The sequence below is a fragment of the Bufo gargarizans genome, chromosome 4 (assembly GCF_014858855.1).
Source record: "Bufo gargarizans isolate SCDJY-AF-19 chromosome 4, ASM1485885v1, whole genome shotgun sequence".
Lineage (NCBI taxonomy): Eukaryota > Metazoa > Chordata > Amphibia > Anura > Bufonidae > Bufo > Bufo gargarizans.
The window spans coordinates 362,546,196-362,565,383 of NC_058083.1; the positions used below are offsets into that span (position 1 = coordinate 362,546,196).

General features: G+C 47.3%; 1 protein-coding gene across 1 annotated transcript in view; it reads left to right on the plus strand.

The window, feature by feature from the left end:
* The first annotated feature begins 652 nt into the window (after nt 1–652).
* Nucleotides 653–19,188, plus strand: part of SCCPDH (saccharopine dehydrogenase (putative)) — a 131,646-nt gene continuing 113,110 nt past the window's right edge. Inside the window, exons 1-4 of the mRNA XM_044290352.1 lie at nt 653–973; nt 3,482–3,591; nt 4,920–5,000; nt 11,688–11,817. Of these exons, the coding sequence (XP_044146287.1) occupies nt 775–973; nt 3,482–3,591; nt 4,920–5,000; nt 11,688–11,817 (520 nt within the window). The 5' untranslated portion in view covers nt 653–774. The remainder of the gene's footprint in view (nt 974–3,481; nt 3,592–4,919; nt 5,001–11,687; nt 11,818–19,188) is intronic.

Here is a 19,188-nt window from a genome sequence, read left to right on the forward strand (position 1 = left end):
CACGCCCCCCCCAAATATACTGCACATCCATCCCCCAATATACCGCATAGACACACCCCAATATATTGTGCAGACAACTTCAATATACTGCACACCAATATACTGCGCAGACACAATTTACTGGGTAAATAACCCCCTATATACTGCATAGATAGCCCCCCAATAAACTGCGCAGCCACCAAAAATATACTGCGTAGATCCCACAACTTCAATATACTGGGCGGACACCACTCAATATACTGTGCAGACCTCCCTATATAATGCACAGACATCACCCCCTATATAATAGAACCTATATATAGGAGAACACTCAAACAAGAACCAACATGAGAATAGCTCCTGCAAAAGATTAAAGGCGCTTTTAAAATGGATATTTATACTTACCCTCTACGCTTGCGCACTGGGACGTAATTTTTCCCTACCCCCACATTGCGTAGGCGCGTATATCTGGTGGATTTTAATGAGTTTACCGCGCTTGCGCACTGGGCCGTAATTTTTCCCTACCTCGCGGCTCCCCGACGCATGCGCAGTGTCCCGGTGTGCTGCTGAAATTGGCAGTGAGATTTTCCCTCGATAGACTGTCCTTTTGCTCATGCGCAGATAGTGAAAACTAAGGCACGCCTCCAGGCGTCATCTCCGATGCGACAGGAATTCAGGAGGTATGGAAATCTGACGAGTTAGGGTAATTGTAACGCTCCACCCTCCTGCTCTGTGCAGTTTGCGATCTCTGTGTCTCTCCCCTCACCAGTCGTTCACGCGCCATCCGCTGTCATTATGGCGACCAGGGTCTCAAACCGGCCATACCACATAGTGGTCTTCGGGGCTTCTGGCTTCACAGGGCAGTTCGTTGTGGAGGAAGTGGCCCGGGCAGCTGACGGGGAAGACTTCAGGGGCCAAGATCTCCGCTGGGCTGTAGCTGGCCGGAGCCAGAAGAAGCTGGAGGAAGTGCTGAGCTGGGCGGCCGAGAGACTGGGTGAGTGCGGGGACATGGGGGCATAGCTGGAGGAAGCTTGGACATGGGGGACATAGCTGGAGGAAGCTGGGACACGGGGGACACAGCTGGAGGAAGCTGGGACACGGGGGGGGGGGGGCACTGCTGGAGGAAGCTGGGACACGGGGGGGGGGGCCACTGCTGGAGGAAGCTGGGACACGGGGGTTGGGGGCACTGCTGGAGGAAGCTGGGACACGGGGGGGGGCCACTGCTGGAGGAAGCTGGGACACGGGGGGGGGGGCCACTGCTGGAGGAAGCTGGGACACGGGGGGGGGGGCCACTGCTGGAGGAAGCTGGGACACGGGGGGGGCACTGCGGAGGAAGCTGGGACACGGGGGGGGCCACTGCTGGAGGAAGCTGGGACACGGGGGGGGCCACTGCTGGAGGAAGCTGGGACACGGGGGGGGGGGCCACTGCTGGAGGAAGCTGGGACACGGGGGGGGGCCACTGCTGGAGAAGCTGGGGACACGGGGGGGGCCACTGCTGGAGGAAGCTGGGACACGGGGGGGGGGGCCACTGCTGGAGGAAGCTGGGACACGGGGGGGGGCCACTGCTGGAGGGAAGCTGGGACACGGGGGGGGGGGGCCACTGCTGGAGGAAGCTGGGACACGGGGGGGGGGCACACTGCTGGAGGAAGCTGGGACACGGTGGGGGGGCCACCTGCTGGAGGAAGCTGGGACACGGGGGGGGGGGGCCACTGCTGGAGGAAGCTGGGACACGGGGGGGGGGGGCCACTGCTGGAGGAAGCTGGGACACGGGGGGGGGGGGGCACTGCTGGAGGAAGCTGGGACAGGGGGGGGGGGCCACTGCTGGAGGAAGCTGGGACAGGGGGGGGGGCCACTGCTGGAGGAAGCTGGGACACGGGGGGGGCCACTGCTGGAGGAAGCTGGGACAGGGGGGGGGCCACTGCTGGAGGAAGCTGGGACACGGGGGGGGCCACTGCTGGAGGAAGCTGGGACACGGGGGGGGCCACTGCTGGAGGAAGCTGGGACACGGGGGGGGGGGGCACTGCTGGAGGAAGCTGGGACACGGGGGGGGGGCACTGCTGGAGGAAGCTGGGACACGGGGGGGGGGGGGGGGCACTGCTGGAGGAAGCTGGGACACGGGGGGGGGCACTGCTGGAGAAGCTGGGACACGGGGGGGCACTGCTGGAGGAAGCTGGGACACGGGGGGGGGGCACTGCTGGAGGAGCTGGGACACGGGGGGGCCACTGCTGGAGGAAGCTGGGACACGGGGCACTGCTGGAGGAAGCTGGGACACGGGGGGGGGGGCACTGCTGGAGGAAGCTGGGACACGGGGGGGGGGCATGCTGGAGGAAGCTGGGGACAGCGGGGGGGGGGGGGCACTGCTGGAGGAAGCGGGACACGGGGGGGGGGGCACTGCTGGAGGAAGCTGGGACACGGGGGGGGCCACTGCTGGAGGAAGCTGGGACACGGGGGGGGGCTGGAGAAGATGGCACGGGGGGGAGACTGGGAAAGTGGGGGGGGGGGGGGGCATGCTGGAGGAGGCGGGGGGGGGACAGGGAGTGGGGGGGCGACAGCCGGGAGTCGGGAGGGGGGGGGGGGCGGCGCCTTAGGCGGGGGCGACAGACGGAGTCTGGGGGGGGGGTGGGGGCGGCGCAGGGGGGGCGACAGCCGGAGTCGGGGGGGGGGGTGGGCGCAGGAGGGGGGAGGTGACAGCCGGAGTCGGGGGGGGGGCGACAGTCGGGGGTGGGGCACGGGGCGAGCACGGTGGTTGGGGGCGACAGCTGCAGTTAGCGGGGGCACGGGGGGGCGACAGCTGGGGGCACGGGGGGGCACAGCTGGAGGAAGCGGGGGCACAGCTGGGACTGCTCCTGTCACTTCTCTTGGAGAGGATAGATCAGAAGAGCCATTTCTTATCGTGATTTCCCCTGACTACAGAGTGGATCCTGTGGATGGTATGTAGGGGCGTCCCAACTATTCTGGCACAGGGAACGTCCGGCCTGTGCCCTTCCTACGGCAGGAATCGTGCTCAGACTTTAGGAACATTTATGGGGGAGACTAGTGGATAGAGTAGCTGACAGCTTCTCAGTCCTTGCAGACAAGGCACCTACCCATTGATTTTAATGTGGTTGTTCTGGTTTTCCATTGACCCACGGCAACATGCACTACAGCCATTGAAGTCTGAGTCCGTGAAGAACCGCTGACACAACAGGGGTGGCTTCCGTGTTTCATGGAAGATGCTCTGGGAATTACTTTTCAGCCTAGCAGTGTTTGAGGAATACGGATTACGCGCAGAGGGCCAAAAACAGACACACGGACCAAACACAGATTGCGATATGCATGTGGCCTCCTAGTTATGGGCAGCTTTCCACTCAGTCCTGTAGAAGACTCGTAACACATTGTGATACCACAGAAAAGCTTACCGAGTGCCAGACTCAGCTCTGATAATTATAACCTATTGCTTGCCTGTTGCCAGTCTAGTCTTGATTCCCAGTACCAGTCACTGTGTCTGTCTATTCATTTGTAGGAAAGCCTCAGCTGAAGTCCATTGACATTATAATCTGCAACGTTAGTGACGCCCCCTCCCTCGATGACATATGTAAGAAGGCCTCCGTTGTTCTCGACTGTGTGGGTCCAGTAAGTATCATACGGCTGTACGACGCCAGTCACTGCCACCATTGTCTTCTATCTGCTATCTCTCATACCAAATCCTTTTCGGCTCTGATGACATGGTGTATGGTAGCACCATGTCATCAATCGTATTTTCGGTCCGCGTTCAATCCGCATTTTTTGCTGACTGGATGCAGACGCGTTAATTTCAACGTGTCCACAAAAGATGCGGATAGCACAGTGTGTGTTGTCCTCATCCTTATGTCTGGTCCACGGCCCTGAAAAAAAGATAGGACATGTCCTATTCTTTTCTGTTTTGTGGCCAAAAATCGGCTATTTCTACAGAAGTGAAAGGAAAAAAATAACAATTGTTGGCATGCACTTGGCCGGGATCCGTAATTGCAGACCGCAAAACGATACAGGCGTGTGCATGATACCTTAACAAGTGCTCCTATTGTATGTCCAGATGTTAAATCGGTGATCCGGCAGGGCGTCCGTGTGCGACCCCTATTTGGAGCTCAGGTGGGTTGTACCATTTGAGCCATGTTACTGGCCAGGGGCATCACCAACAGCACAGAGGGCAGAGTCCATCAAAAATGTCATGCTGCGGCAGAATTTTACTGTTAAATGACTGAAATCTGAGGGACCTCATTATATAGTCAGTGGGGTCCTTCAGGTGGCATTGATGTCCTCAATGTGATGTATTAGTCATGTCTGTTATTTTAGTTTTTCTGTTCCTGTTCAGTAATATGGCCGACAGTAAAGCCACTAAACAAGTCAGTCTGACAACTAAAGTCTATTGTGATAGTACTGTGTAGTTGATATAGGAGTAGTGTGGTGTGGCGGTATTGTATGAGATGTGTAAAGCTGTAATTCACCTCTTATCCAGCACAGAAGGGATATCTTGCATCATTTGACTGTACATTGGCGGCTCTACAGGGCAAGGTTTTCTGCATATCAGATACTCTGATAGCAGGATGAGTTTGCTTGAGACACATCCAAGGCCTTCTTACATAATATATTGTGTAAGTATGAGCTGCAGGAGGGACGTCCAAGTAGGTGAGAAGTGAGTGTCGTTATCTGAGCAGGTCCCTTAGCCCTCGTCTGCGTTGCTTCTAGATCCTCGTCCCTTATGTTATAAAGGACATATTGTTCACAGTGTGATGTACATTTCCACTTATAAAGAAGAAAATAATAATTGCAGTGAAGACGCCTGACTTTCCTCTTTCATTTTACATCTTTATTGCTGATAAAAAGACGTGGGAAGCCGCCCAGAATCCATGGATTATGTTCTGTAGATTTCTTAGACATGATGAAGGATCTGGCTTCTGAATGTACGTTTTCTGTTCTTTTAGTACAGATTTTATGGTGAACCTGTGGTAAAGGCCTGCGTTGAGAATGGAGCGCACTTTGTTGATATCAGTGGAGAACCCCAGGTAAGATTTACCAGTCTCTTCATACACTCCTATGGGCTTGTTTGCTTTAGGTTATTTTCTGTCCCTAACCAAAGCTTCACCGTTTACTTTATGGTCCTGTACCATATACTATTTGTCCTGGAATAAAAAAATACTTTGGGTAGTCCAAGTCACTGAAAATAGGGTCACATTTACAATAAATGCATGTTTTTGCTGCAGTCTTTATGCAGTTGCAGTTTTTGTCAGCGTAATATGTGGAATAAATGTAAACAAACTGCAACTGTACTGAAAACCTTGGCGTTGGAAGCCACAAATCCCTGACCAACCAAAAGTCTATTGAATGAAGCTTACAGCATCATTGATCCAGCGGTGCTGTCAGGTTGGATTAGCACAGGCAAGCTTTATTATTATTTTTTTTCATAGTTGTAGTTCGACTGCTAAAGTGCACCCACACTACAGCCATCTGAATTGGGCTTTAAAGTTTTTTTTCCAAGATGTTAATTATGATGAGGGTCCTCAGGATAGAATAAAAGGGAATCGTGACCTGCATCTTCCCTTTGCCGCAAGTTTTATTCCAGCCTTGTGTTATATGTGAACTGGAATAAAACTTGTGGAAAAGAGAATGCCGGCTTTTATAAGGTGGCGGCATGATGCTGTCTAAAACGGCTCATACCCATATTGCTAGTTATGTGCAGCACACTTGTAATGACGCCTGATTATCCTCTGACATTACAATCATAGTCTTCAGCCTGTAGAAATGATAAACATCAGCTATACGTTGATAGTTTTGTAACCTTCCTCTTGTAACATGGGAAATGGTATTTAACCACCTAAAGTGTCTTTCACACGAGCGTGACGGATTAGGTCTGGATGCGTTCATTGAAACTTGCACCATTTTGCAAGCAAGTTCAGTCAGTTTTGTCTGCGATTGCGTTCAGTTTTTTCCGCACGGGTGCAATGCGTTTTGATGCGTTTTTCATCCGTGTGATAAAAAAATGGAAGTTTTACAAACAAAATCTTTTAGCAACCATCAGTGAAAAACGCAGATGCAATGCGTTTTTTTTTTTTTCCCCCTAACGTCTCCACAACGGCACTTATAGGAGGAGGGATGCCCCCGCCCCAGACAGGAAACGACGACGTAGAAGGAGAAGATTTAAGAGCCTCCTCCCCCTTACCTAGTCAGTCGTCGTTTCCTGTCCGGCGGACGTACATAGAAGCCGCTCTTGGAGTCCAGGAGAAACTCTCTTCTTCCGCCCAGCCTCGCCTCGGTTCCTGGGGTCCTTCCTCACACTTATGTGGGAGGGCTGGAGCAGGGAACGGGTCCTCGGGGACTCATGGCCTCCCTTCCTGTTCCTGGGAGTAAGTCCTGCTTGCAGGCATCCCCGGCCGCACGCGCAATAGTTCCCAGAAACTATCACTGGATCCGACGTCTGACGTCAGTGGGTGAGATTCTCCTTGGGCAAGAGAATCTCACGAGAAGGCGGAGCTCCAGCGGCGCAGAATTTAAAAGTTTCTCTAAAGCAGTACAGCGTCCTCGTGCTATGCTTGACCATGCTGGGCCCTGGAGACATGGACACCGCAAGAAAGCCTGTGGATCCCTCTGCCTCTGCCCTCAGCCCCGTAAGCCTCCTCCCTAGAGGAGAGATATGCTTAAAGCTGTTTATGCTATACTGTACTATACCTCATATTGTGCACTTGGTGCCTGTTGCTTTCCAACACCGGTGAAGGGTCTGGCCTCTCAAATAGTATTTTTTTGCTGGTCTCTAAATGTGCTCCCCATTGTGTTTTTTCTGTGTTGATCTTAGGCCAGAGAGACCATGACCCCGAAACCTCCTGGTGGAGATCTGGCACGAAAAAAATGTGCCGTTTGTCGCAAAGCACTCTCCTCCAAATCCAAAAAACATCTGTGCCCCAAGTGCACAGAAAAAATTGTCTCAGAGGAATCTCCTTCCCTTCTCGAGTCTATGAGGTCAATAATTAAAGAAGTTAATGCGGCAGTAGACCTAAAGAATGCAATCATCCCCAAGACCATCCACCTCTCAAAGATCTCTAGCCTTTGACGCCAGGTTTGAGTTGGATGAAGGGGAAGTATTTTCCGGGTCAGACTCCTCCTCTCCTGAAGTTGGCTCGGGGAAACCCCTCTTTCAGCTGGAAGAGACAGATGGGCTCTTAAAAATCATCAGCGCAACTATGAATATTGAGGAGGTGGAGGAGGCTCATTCTGTACAAGACCAGATGTACCAAGGGTTAGGGGAAAGGAAGAAAAGAACCTTCCCCATTCACAATAATGTCAAGTCTCTTATTGCTAGGGAGTGGAAAGATCCAGAAAAAAGGGTTGCTATATCTGGCGCCTTTAAACGCCAATACCCCTTTGATGACTCTGACTCAAACTTGTGGGGAAAAAAACCCCAAAGGTAGATGCACCAGTAGCCCGGATGTCTAAAAGAACCTCGCTACCTTTTGACGATACTGGCCTCATCAGGGACCCCATGGACAAAAAGTGCGAAAGCCTTTTAAAGACATCATGGGAGACTAACACAGCTATGCTGCGGCTAAGTATAGCTTCTACCTGTACTGCAAGAACACTCTCAGTTTGGCTGAACCAGCTAGAAAATCACCTGGCGGCTGGTACCTCACGAGAAGAAATCCTAGCTTCCCTACCAGCTCTCAAGAAAGCAACTAATTTTCTTGCTGATGCATCAGCGGACTCTCTGCCAGATCAGCAGCCTTATCAAATGCCACAAGAAGAGCTGTCTGGCTCCGTACCTGGTCAGGGGACGCAAGGTCAAAGAACCGCCTATGGTCCATCCCGTGTGAAGGCGATAGATTATTTGGTACCACTTTAGATGATATTTTGGACAAAGCTGCGGACAAAACGAAGGGCTTCCCTATGGAGAACCTCTATTTTCATCAGAGGCCAAGAAAGCCCAAAGGGGATCCTAAGAAAAAAGAGTTCAAAGAGATTGCAGCCCTCCAGAGGTTAAGGTAGAGGGTTTCTCTTTAACCCTGAAAATGCTTCATCCTCAAAACAATGACGCCAGAGGTCAAGGGGGGGACAGACTAATCCGCTTTGCGGCCGTCTGGGAAAATATGGGAGCATCTCACTGGGTGGTAGACACCTTAAGTCAAGGCCTAAGGTTAGTTTTTTTTCAGTACCCACAGATCGTTTCATGATCAACAAAATTCTGCCTCATCGAGAGAAACAATCTTGCCTAGAGTCAGAAATGATGTCTCCGATTCAGAAAGGCGTATTTCATCAGGTTCCTGTGGAAGAACAGGGCAAGGGGTTTTATTCCCCTGTCGTCTTAATCCAGAAACCCAACAGAACCGATCGACTAATTATAAATTTAAAAGGCCTAAACAAGTTTATAGTTTACAAGAGCTTCAAGATGGAGTCAGTGAGATCCGCCATAAATGTCCTGCCTCAAGACTGCTTCATGGCGACCATGGACCTTCAGGTTGCCTATTACTACGTCCCAATTGTTATGACCCATCAAAAGTACTGAAAGAATTGCTGTCTTTATAAAAAAACGGCTCTGTCACTTTTTTAAATTCACAGCTCTCCTCAGCCTCAAGGGTAATTTCAAAGATCATGGCAGAGGTTGTCAAAGCCCTTCACCTAAGAGGCATTCAAATTATACCTTACCTGGACGATTTTCTGGTAGTCACTCCCTGTACAGAGACCCTTCTGTCCCACCTAGCAGTTGTTCAGGAATCTTTTACCACTCTAGGGTGGATCATAAATGTTAAAAAAATCTGACTTGAATCCGGCACAAAGTAAGACCTTTTTGGGGGGTAACATTAGATTCCCATCAATTAATGTCCTTTATTCCACAGAACAAACAGATTGAGCTCCAGGAAAAAGTCTCGCTATTCTGCAGTCAAAAATTTACAACGGTAAGAAACCTCATGACCATTCTAGGTATCCTTACGTCAATGATCCAGTCAGTAAGGTGGGCCCAATACCACACAAGACCACTTCAGGCGTTCCTCCTATCTTTCTGGGATGGCACCTCCTCGGCCTTGGAAAAGTGCGTGATGATCCCGAAGTCGGTAAAAATATCTCTTATGTGGTGGAGAATCAGAAAACACTTTCAGATTGGAGTCTCCTGGAGACAAGGAGATCAAATGATCATAACCACAGATGCCAGCAGCATCGGCTGGGGAGGTCACTCAGTTGGAAGAGTGGTCCAAGGCACTTGGGAAACAGATCTGCTACAAGCCTCCTCCAAACTAAGGGATCTCTCAGCGGTATACAATGTCATTTTTTTGGCATCACTTCCATGTCCTCTCTTATTGACTGACTAGGTAAGGGGGAGGAGGCTCTTTAATCTTCTGCTTCTACGTCGTTGTTTCCTGCGGGGGGCATGCCTCCTTCTATAAGTGCCGTTGTGGAGGCTATCGGAAAAACCAATTACTGGTAAGAGTAATTATTTCTTTCACTGAAGCCCCCTTCACTTCTATGGGGCCAGGGCTGCGTGAAAAACACAGAATATAGAAAATGCTGCGAGTTTCACACAACGCACAAGTGATGTGTGAAAAAACGCTCATGCACACAGACCCATTGAGATGAATGGATTTACTGCGGGTGCAGTGCGTTCACATCACACATTGCACCTGCGCGGAAAACTCGCTTGTGTGAAAGGGGCCTAACTGTTTTGCCTGAGTCCAGCTCCGGCAGTGGGAAAAGTAGCTAACTGGAGGCGGAGGGCTACTTTAGATGCTGCTATCTCCTGAATAGAAACATGCAATTGGTCTGGTAGCAGCTAGCTAACATGCATACTGGTCTTGTTTTGAAAGCTGGCATTCCAGGCTTTCATACAAGACCAGAATGACAGCAATATGTTCAGTACAGGGGAAAATATCACTGATAGAAATCAGGATGCAGAGAATGGAGCTGTAAGTGAAAGTAAAAGCAGATTTTACTCGCGAGTTATTCCCGACTCAATTTCTAACAGTAATTTCTCCTGTTGCTTAGACCTTTTTTGGTCTTGTATGAAAGCCTGGAATGTCAGCATGTTTCTAGCTGCTACCATTCAAGAGATAGAAGCATCTAAAGCAGCCAAGTTAGTTACTTTTCCCCAGCTTGGGCAAAACGGTTAGGTGGTTAAAGGGGAATTCCAGTTACATTAAGTTGTCCCCCTATCCACATGATAGGGGACAACTATTTGATCGATGAGGGTCCTACCACAGGTATCCCCTCTGATCACAAAAATGGGGGCCCTGTACCCAGTGCAACCCCCCTGAAATGAATGGAATGGCCGGTGGAAATGGCAGGAGGTAGGGGCGCACTGTCACTCTCATTCTACCCCCCCCTCCCTTGTCACTCTTTCTACTCCCCCCCCCCCCCCCCCCCGTCACCTCTAGTGTAGCCTGTGTAGCGTGGCCGAGCTCTGTTCGGTCCGCGGTACAGGAGCATTTGTTTCTTGTACCAGGCCGGACTGAAAGGAAGTGCACACTAAGTGAGCACTTCCGGTCAGTCCGGCCGTGTACAGGAAACAAAAGCTCCTGTACCGCAGAACGAACAGAGCTCAGCCACGCTACACTAACAGCAGTAGCACAGAGCAGACGCAGCAGGCTGCGCAGCACTGAGCCGGAGATTCTTTAGAGCGGTAAGCGTTTAGGAGGCACAGCATGAGGGGCGCCGCCGGCCGGCCGCCCGAACGTATATAACCAACCATATTTTCTGCCGATATGTACCAATATCGGCCGAAATGGATTAGGCCCATTTTCGGCTGATATTTTCGGCCGCCGGAATTTCGGTGCACCCCTAGGCAGGACCATAGTTGCTTAAAAGAAACTTTCATTTCAAAAACTTGTTAAGACTTCATTATACAGACAGATGTCGTTAATACTGCGTACGGTATGGCATTCATCCCAGATATTACATTTTTAGTATATTTATTCTATAAAACTGTCATAACTGCACTGATCTCCCCCGTGAGGCCTGTATCCTATTATATTATGGATGCCTGCACCACTAGGGGGAGCTCTGCACATATGAGTTTATGCAGTTAGTGGAGAATCTAATAAGAGCCGTGAGGAACTCCCCCTATCGGCGGCTGTAGGAAAATTGTTTGACTAGGTTGGAAAGCATTGCATTGTACTCATGTTAAGCTAAAAAAAAATTGCCTCCGAAGGTGTACATAGCCTTTAAGGGTCCATTCACACGTCCGTAGTGTATTGCGGATCTGCAATACACCCGGCCTGCACCCACATAGAACTGCCTCTTCTTGTTCGCAATTTTGGACAAGAATAGGACATGTTCTATTTTTTTCCAGACCGTGGAACGGTAGCGCGCTCCAGTACTGTGTGCTGTCCGCATCCATTCCTGCCCCATAGAGAACGAATGGGTCCGCAATTTGCGGAACGGATGCGGACCCATTCTGCGGGCGTGTGAATAGACCCTAAGTCCCATGGTCTGCCTCCATAGACTGTACGCCACTGTAGAACAGGGGGAGTTATTGTATTTTTTAAATTGTATTAAATTTATTACAGAGGCATCCTGAAACAAACCTATGGGTGATGCACCTCTGACAGTAGTCTATTTCGGAAGCGTACGTAAGGTGTATTTCTCAACCTATATGTGTGATGTTCATGGCAAGTGCAGTATCAACACAGCATTTTTCTGACCATGGCATTCTGCTTCTATAAGTATTGTAGTGTGATTTTTTCCTGTTTAATAATCCTGTCCTGTCTTCTCCACAGTTTCTTGAGTCAATGTACATGAAGTATGACAGGCAGGCAGCAGACAATGGAGTGTATGTTGTTGGAAGCAGTGGATTTGACTCCATTCCTGCTGATCTAGGGGTTTTATTCACCAGGAACAGCATACAAGGTACTAATAACGTGTTACATCTTTTTTTTTATTTTTATATCTCTTTATTTCCATCATCTCAAATTTCATCATCAATAGATAAAAGTTAAAAACAAACAAACAATCTCGCTCTATCAAGCCCTAAAGTAACCACTTCTTCCATATTTCATCAACAGTTTTTTCTTTTCTACTATGGCCCTCCATCACCCGTTCTTCTTTAATCAAGTAATCAACTGCTTTTCTCCACTGCCGAGCTGTTGGAGGGTCAGCCCCTACCCATTTCTTAAGTATTAGGAGTCTAGCTTGAAATAGCACTTTACTTAAGACCATACGTATATCTCTATTTAGGCTCAGGTGTTCGGTTGCCCCCAAAATACAAGTCATGGGATCTTCTGATATTTGAACCTTCAAAATTCGGTATATAGTATCTGTTATTTCTGTCCAATATCTGAACAGTCTTGGACATCTCCAAAAACAATGTATTAAATCGGCATTCTCTCCCCCACATTTTATACAATCATCCGAAGCTCTAACACCCGTTCTTTTCAATCGATGCAACCTGTGAACTACAAAGAATTGTGAGATCTTATGTGAACCCCTGTTTGAGACTCGAGAATAATTCTTTAAAGCATCGTTCCATTTTTCTTCCGTAAAGAATTGAAGTTCATTCTCCCATTTTTTCCTAGCTAATATTGTAACCCATTTCTTTTTTCCCTCCATCAATATCTTATATCTTTTTGCCGTTATTCCTCCTCTCTCACCCACGTTGGTAAATTTGTGCAATAACTCAGATCTTTCCATCTTATATTTGTCCTCTTGCATAGCTGACCTCAATGCATTCCTAAGCTGAAAATATTTATATATGTCCTTTTGCGGTATACCAAACTCTCTAACCATTGTACTAAAGTTTTATAGCCCCCTAGTGACCAGGCCCTTTTTTACAAATCTGCACTCCACAACTTTAGCGGTTTATTGCTCGGTCATGCAACTTACCACCCAAAAGAATTTTACCACCTCTTCTTCTCACTAATAGAGCTTTCATTTGGTGGTATTTCATTGCTGCTGACATTTTTTACTTTTTTTGTTATTAATCGAAATTTAACGATTTTTTTGCAAAAAAGACATCCATATATACATTTTTTGCAAAATGTATTGTTCTACATGTCTTTGATTAAAAAAAAAATGTTTGGGTAAAAAAAAAAGTGGTTTGGGTAAAAGTTATAGCGTTTACAAACTATGGTACAAAAATGTGAATTTCCGCTTTTTGAAGCAGCTCTGACTTTCTGAGCACCTGTCACGTTTCCTGAGGTTCTACAATGCCCAGACAGTAGAAAACCCCCACAAATGACCACATTCCGGAAAGTAGACAGGTATTCGCTGATGGGCATAGTGATTTGATAGAACTTTTTATTTTTTGTCACAAGTTAGCGGAAAATGATGATTTTTTTTTTTTTTTTTTTTTATTTATTTTTTTCTTACAAAGTCTCATATTCCACTAACTTGTGACAAAAAATAAAAACTTCCATGAACTCACTATGCCCATTATGAAATACCTTGGGGTGTCTTCTTTCCAAAATGGGGTCACTTGTGGGGAAGTTATACTGCCCTGGCATTCTAGGGCCCCTAATGTGTGGTTAGTAGTTTGAAATCAAAATGTGTAAAAAATGGCCTGTGAAATCCGAAAGGTGCTCTTTGGAATGTGTGCCCCTTTGCCCACCTAGGCGGCAAAAAAGTGACACACATCTGGTATCGCCGTACTCAGGAGAAGTTGGGGAATGTGTTTTGGGATGTCATTTTACATATACCCATGCTGGGTGAGAGAAATATCTCTGCAAAAGACAACTTTTCCCCTTTTTTTTTATACAAAGTTGGCATTTGACCAAGATATTTATCTCACCCAGCATGGGTATATGTAAAATGACACCCCAAAACACATTGCCCAACTTCTCCTGAGTACGGCGATACCAGATGTGTGACACTTTTTTGCAGCCTAGATGCGCAAAGGGGCCCAAATTCCTTTTAGGCTGAGTTCACACGAGCGTGACAGATTAGGTCCGGATGCGTTCAGGGTGCGTTCAGTTAAACTCTCACCATTTTGCAAGCAAGTTCAGTCAGTTTTGTCTGCGATTGCGTTTAGTTGTTCAGTTTTTTCCGCGCGGGTGCAATGCGTTTTGATGCATTTTTCACGCGCGTGATAAAAAAACTGAAGGTTTACAAACAACATCTCCTAGCAACCATCAGTGAAAAACGCATTGCACCTGCACTTGCTTGCAGATGCAATGCGTTATTAACGCAGCCCCATTCACTTCTATGGAGCCAGGGCTGCGTGAAAAACGCAGAATATAGAACATGCTGCGATTTTAAAGCATTGCAGAAGTGATGAGTGAAAAAAAACGCTCATGTACACAGCCCCATTGAAATTAATGGGTCAGACTTCTTCTCACTGTTTCGGGCCCCTAAAATGCCAGGGCAGCATAAATACCCCACATGTGACCCCATTTTGGAAAGAAGACTCCCCAAGGTATTCAATGAGGGGCATGGCGAGTTCATCGAAATTTTTTTTTTTTTGGGCACAAGTTAGCGAAAATTTTTTTTTGTTGTTTTTTTTTTTCTCACAAAGTCTCCCTTTCCGCTAACTTGGGACAAAAATTTCAATCTTTCATGGACTCAATATGTCCCTCACGGAATACCTTGGGGTGTCTTCTTTCCGAAATGGGGGTCACATGTAGGGTATTTATACTGCCCTGGCATTTTAGGGGCCCTAAAGCGTGAGAAGAAGTCTGGAATATAAATGTCTAAAAAAATTTACGCATTTGGATTCCGTGAGGGGTATGGTGAGTTCATGTGAGATTTTATTTTTTGACACAAGTTAGTGGAATATGAGACTTTGTAAGAAAAAAATTAATAAAAATATTTCCGCTAACTTGGGCCCAAAAAAATTCTGAATGGAGCCTTACAGGGGGGCGATCAATGACGGGGGTGATCAGGGAGTGTATATGGTGTGATGACCCCCCTGTCACTGTTCACCCCTCTGTTATTGATCACCCCCCTGTAAGGCTCCATTCAGACGTCCATATGTTTTTTACGGATCCACGGATACATAGATCGGAACCGCAAAACGCATACGGACGTCTGAATGGAGCCTTACAGGGGGGTGATCAATGACAGGGGGTGATCACCCCCCTGTCACTGATCACCCCCCTGTAAGGCTCCACTCAGACGTCCGTATGCGTTTTGCGGATCCGATCCATGGATGCGTGGATCCGTAAAACACATGCAGACGTCTGAATTGAGCCTTACAGGGGGGTGATCATCCCATATAGACTCCCTGATCACCCCCCTGTAAGGCTCCATTCAGACGTCTGTATGCGTTTTACGGATCCGATCCATAGATGCGTGGATCCGTAAAACACATACGGACATCTGAATGGAGCCTTACAGGGGGGTGATCAGGGAGTGTATATGGGGTGATCACCCTCCTGTCACTGATCACCCCCCTGTAAGGCTCCATTCAGACGTCCGTATGTGTTTTGCGGATCCGATCCATGTATCCGTGGATCCGTAAAAATCATACGGATGTCTGAATGGAGCCTTACAGGGGGGTGATCAATGACGGGGGTGATCACTCCTCTGTCATTGATCACCTCCCTATAAGGCTCCATTCAGACGTCCGCATGTGTTTTGCGGATCCGATCCATGTATCGGTGGATCCGTAAAAATCATACGGACGTCTGAATGGAGCCTTACAGGGGGGGTGATCAATGACAGGGGGGGTGATCAATGACAGGGGGGGTGATCAATGACAGGGGGGGTGATCAATGACAGGGGGGGTGATCAATGACAGGGGGGGTGATCAATGACAGGGGGGGTGATCAATGACGGGGGGGGTGATCAATGACGGGGGGGGTGATCAATGACGGGGGGGGTGATCAATGACGGGGGGGGTGATCAATGACAGGGGGGTGATCAATGACAGGGGGGTGATCAATGACGGGGTGATCAATGACAGGGGGGTGATCAATGACAGGGGGGTGATCAATGACAGGGGGGTGATCAATGACAGGGAAGTGATCAGGAAGTCTATATGCGTGATCACCCCCTTGTCATTGATCACCCCCCTGTAAGGCTCCATTCAGATGTCCGTATGCGTTTTGTGGATCCGATCCATGTATCCGTGGATCCGTAAAAATCATACGGACCTCTGAATGGAGCCTTACAGGGGGTGATCAATGACAGGGGGGTGATCAGGGAGTCTATATGGGCTGATCAGTGGTTCATAAAGGGTTAATAAGTGATAGGGGGAGGGGGGGTGTAGTGTAGTGTGGCGCTTGGTGCTACTTTACACAGCTACCTGTGTCCTCTGGTGGTCGATCCTAACAAAAGGGACCACCAGAGGACCAGGTAGCAGGTATATTAGACGCTGTTATCAAAACAGCGTCTAATATACCTGTTAGGGGTTAAAAAAATCACATCTCCAGCCTGCCAGCGAGCGATCGCCGTTGGCAGGCTGGAGATCCACTCGCTTACCTTCCGTTCCTGTGAGCGTGCGCGCCTGTGTGCGCGCGTTCACAGGAAATCTCGGCTCACGCGAGATGACGCCTATTGTCGTTAGCGTAGCCTGGGAGAGCCGCCGCGATGACGCCTTTTGGCGTTAGCGCGGCGGCAAGTGGTTAATCTCCAATATTTTTTTTAATTTCCACCCAAATGTTTTCCAGTAACTTTAAAACTCTATTTCCGATACTATTTCTCCCCAGTGTACCGGATTCCAGCACCTCTAAAAAGTTCCATTCTTCTTTCCACCCCAATCTATTTACTACCTGCCTACCCACCAAACCATCTAAACTACTTTTTATATGACCATATTGTGTAATTATATAGTAAAAAAAACTATTCGGAACTGCTAATCCACCTTCTCTCACTGGGAGCTGAAGTATCTCTCTCTTTATTCTGGGAATCTTACCTTTCCAAAGAAAATCTCCCAGTAGTAGTCTAAAAGTAGTCTAAAAGTACCCTGCGGCAGCCTAACTGGGGCATTTTGAAGAACATATAATATTTTAGGGAGGAAAACCATTTTAAATTTACACGACCCTGTATTGAAATTGGTAATCTACGCCAGACATGTATTTTGGCCCTAAATTATTTTAATAGGGGGAGTACATTTAATTTTTCATATTCTTCTATATTTCCAGAGATTTGTATCCCTAAGTATTTAAAGTTTTCTTGTTTTCCCAGCACCTGCACATTTAAAAGCCCCTGTGGTTGTGCATCTCCCAACATCAACATATATGATTTCCCCCAATTAATATTTAATCCAGAAAAACAACCAAACTTATCTATTATGTCTATAACTCTATTACACTGATCCCCACTGTTATGCATAAATAACTAAATATCATCCGCGTACATTAACAATTTTTCTTCCCCACCCTCATAGTGAAAACCTTTAATCTCCCTGTCATTTCTTATTATACATGCCATAGCTTCAATCGCAATAGCGAATAATAGTGGAGAGAGAGGGCATCCCTGCCTAGTGCCCGTCCACCATCACTCTAGCCCGAGGATTATGATATATTAACTGTATCTATCTTATAAATCCTTCCCCTATGCCAACCTTTTTTAATATTGCCCATAAATATTCCCATTCAGTACAGTCAATTGCCTTTTGGGCATCCAATGATAGTACCGCTTTCTCCCCCGCTTCTGTTCTATTGGCTTCAATATTTAAAAACAACCTTCTTATGTTTGAATATATCGTTCTACCAGGTATAAAGCCTGTTTGATCTGGGTTTATTACACCTTTAACCACCTTTGATAGCCTATCGGCCAAAATTTTAACATCAGTGTTTAGAAGTGATATTGGCATATATGATCCAGGGTCTAGTTGTTCTTTGCCCTTTTTTGGAATTAGTGTAATAATTGCCTCTTTCATAGAGTCTGGTAGATCCCCAATTTTTTAGCCTCGTCCAATGTTGTTTTTAATTCAGGTACTAACACCTGGGAGAAGGTTTTATATATTTCAAAAGGGAGCCCATCACATCCTGGTGCTTTTTCAGATTTTTCCTGCCCCAAAACCTTATTTATTTGTGCAATTGATATTTCTTTTTCTAAAAATACTTTTTGGGCCTGGGATATCTCCCTAAGAGGAATCTGATCTAAATACAAATCTAATTCTTGTTTTGAATATTGTACCTTGGACTTGTATACCTCCTGGAAATATTTCAGAAACACTTCTTTAACTCCTTCAGGTGTATTCATTATCTCACCCATTTTATCTTTAAACGCCCCAATCCAGAATTTCTCTCTTTGATTTCTTGCTATATTTGCCAAGATTTTTACCAACTTTTTCTCCCTCTGTGGCCAACCGAATCCCTTGAAAAAGTAATTCTTTCCTACTTCTCTCCATTTGATATACCTTTAAAGGGGTTCTGCACTTTCAATTAACTGATGATCTATCCTCTGGATAGATCATCAGCTTCTGATCGGCCGGGGTCCGACACCCGGGACCCCCGCCGATCAGCTGTTTGAGAAGTCAGCGGCGCTCCAGCAGCGCCGCTGCCTTCTCACTGTTTACCGCCAGGCTGCCCGCCCACTGACGTCACGACTTGTATCAACTACAGTGGGCGCGGCTAAGCTCTGTTCACTTGAATGGAGCTTAGCCGCGCCCACTGTAGTTGATACAAGTCGTGACATCAGTGGGCGGGCAGCCCGGCGGTAAACAGTGAGAAGGCAGCGGCGCTTTTTTAGATCATCAGTTAATTGAAAGTGCAGAACCCCTTTAACTTTTCCTGTTCTTCCTCCCATATTTTCTTATTATGATCAGTGGGGTATCTTATACATGTCATTCCTAATTCTTGAACTTTTTTTTTCCAAAACAATCCCCGTTTCCCTAGTAGTTTTTTTCCAGTAGTTCACTTTTTTACAAAACAATCCTCTTAGATATGCTTCAGCAGTATCCCAAACAATTAACCTACTCGCGGAATAATTATTCTCCCTAAAAAATTTTTTTAGTTCTTCCATTATACTTTCTTTATCTGGAATCATTGGTAACCAATGGGGATTAAACTTAAACGGTGGTAAAGCCTTCTTTTTATTCAAATCTAGTTCCATTACCACCGCATTATGGTCTGATAGGGCCATGGGGAAGTACTTTATTTTAATCCTATTATAGGACATGTCGTGTTACATCTTGGTTTCAAAAATTAGATGGACCTTTCATCAGAAAAGTGTATTTTTGTAAACTCAATATTCATAGATTATTTTGCTGCTATAAGGGGAATGTTACCTGCAAGTGATTCTCATTGTAATAATATGTTGAGAATGACAACCCTGTTGTTCTCTTGATTGGTGCAGATAAAGATGCCCACAGAAGAACCTTGCATTGATTAGTATAAT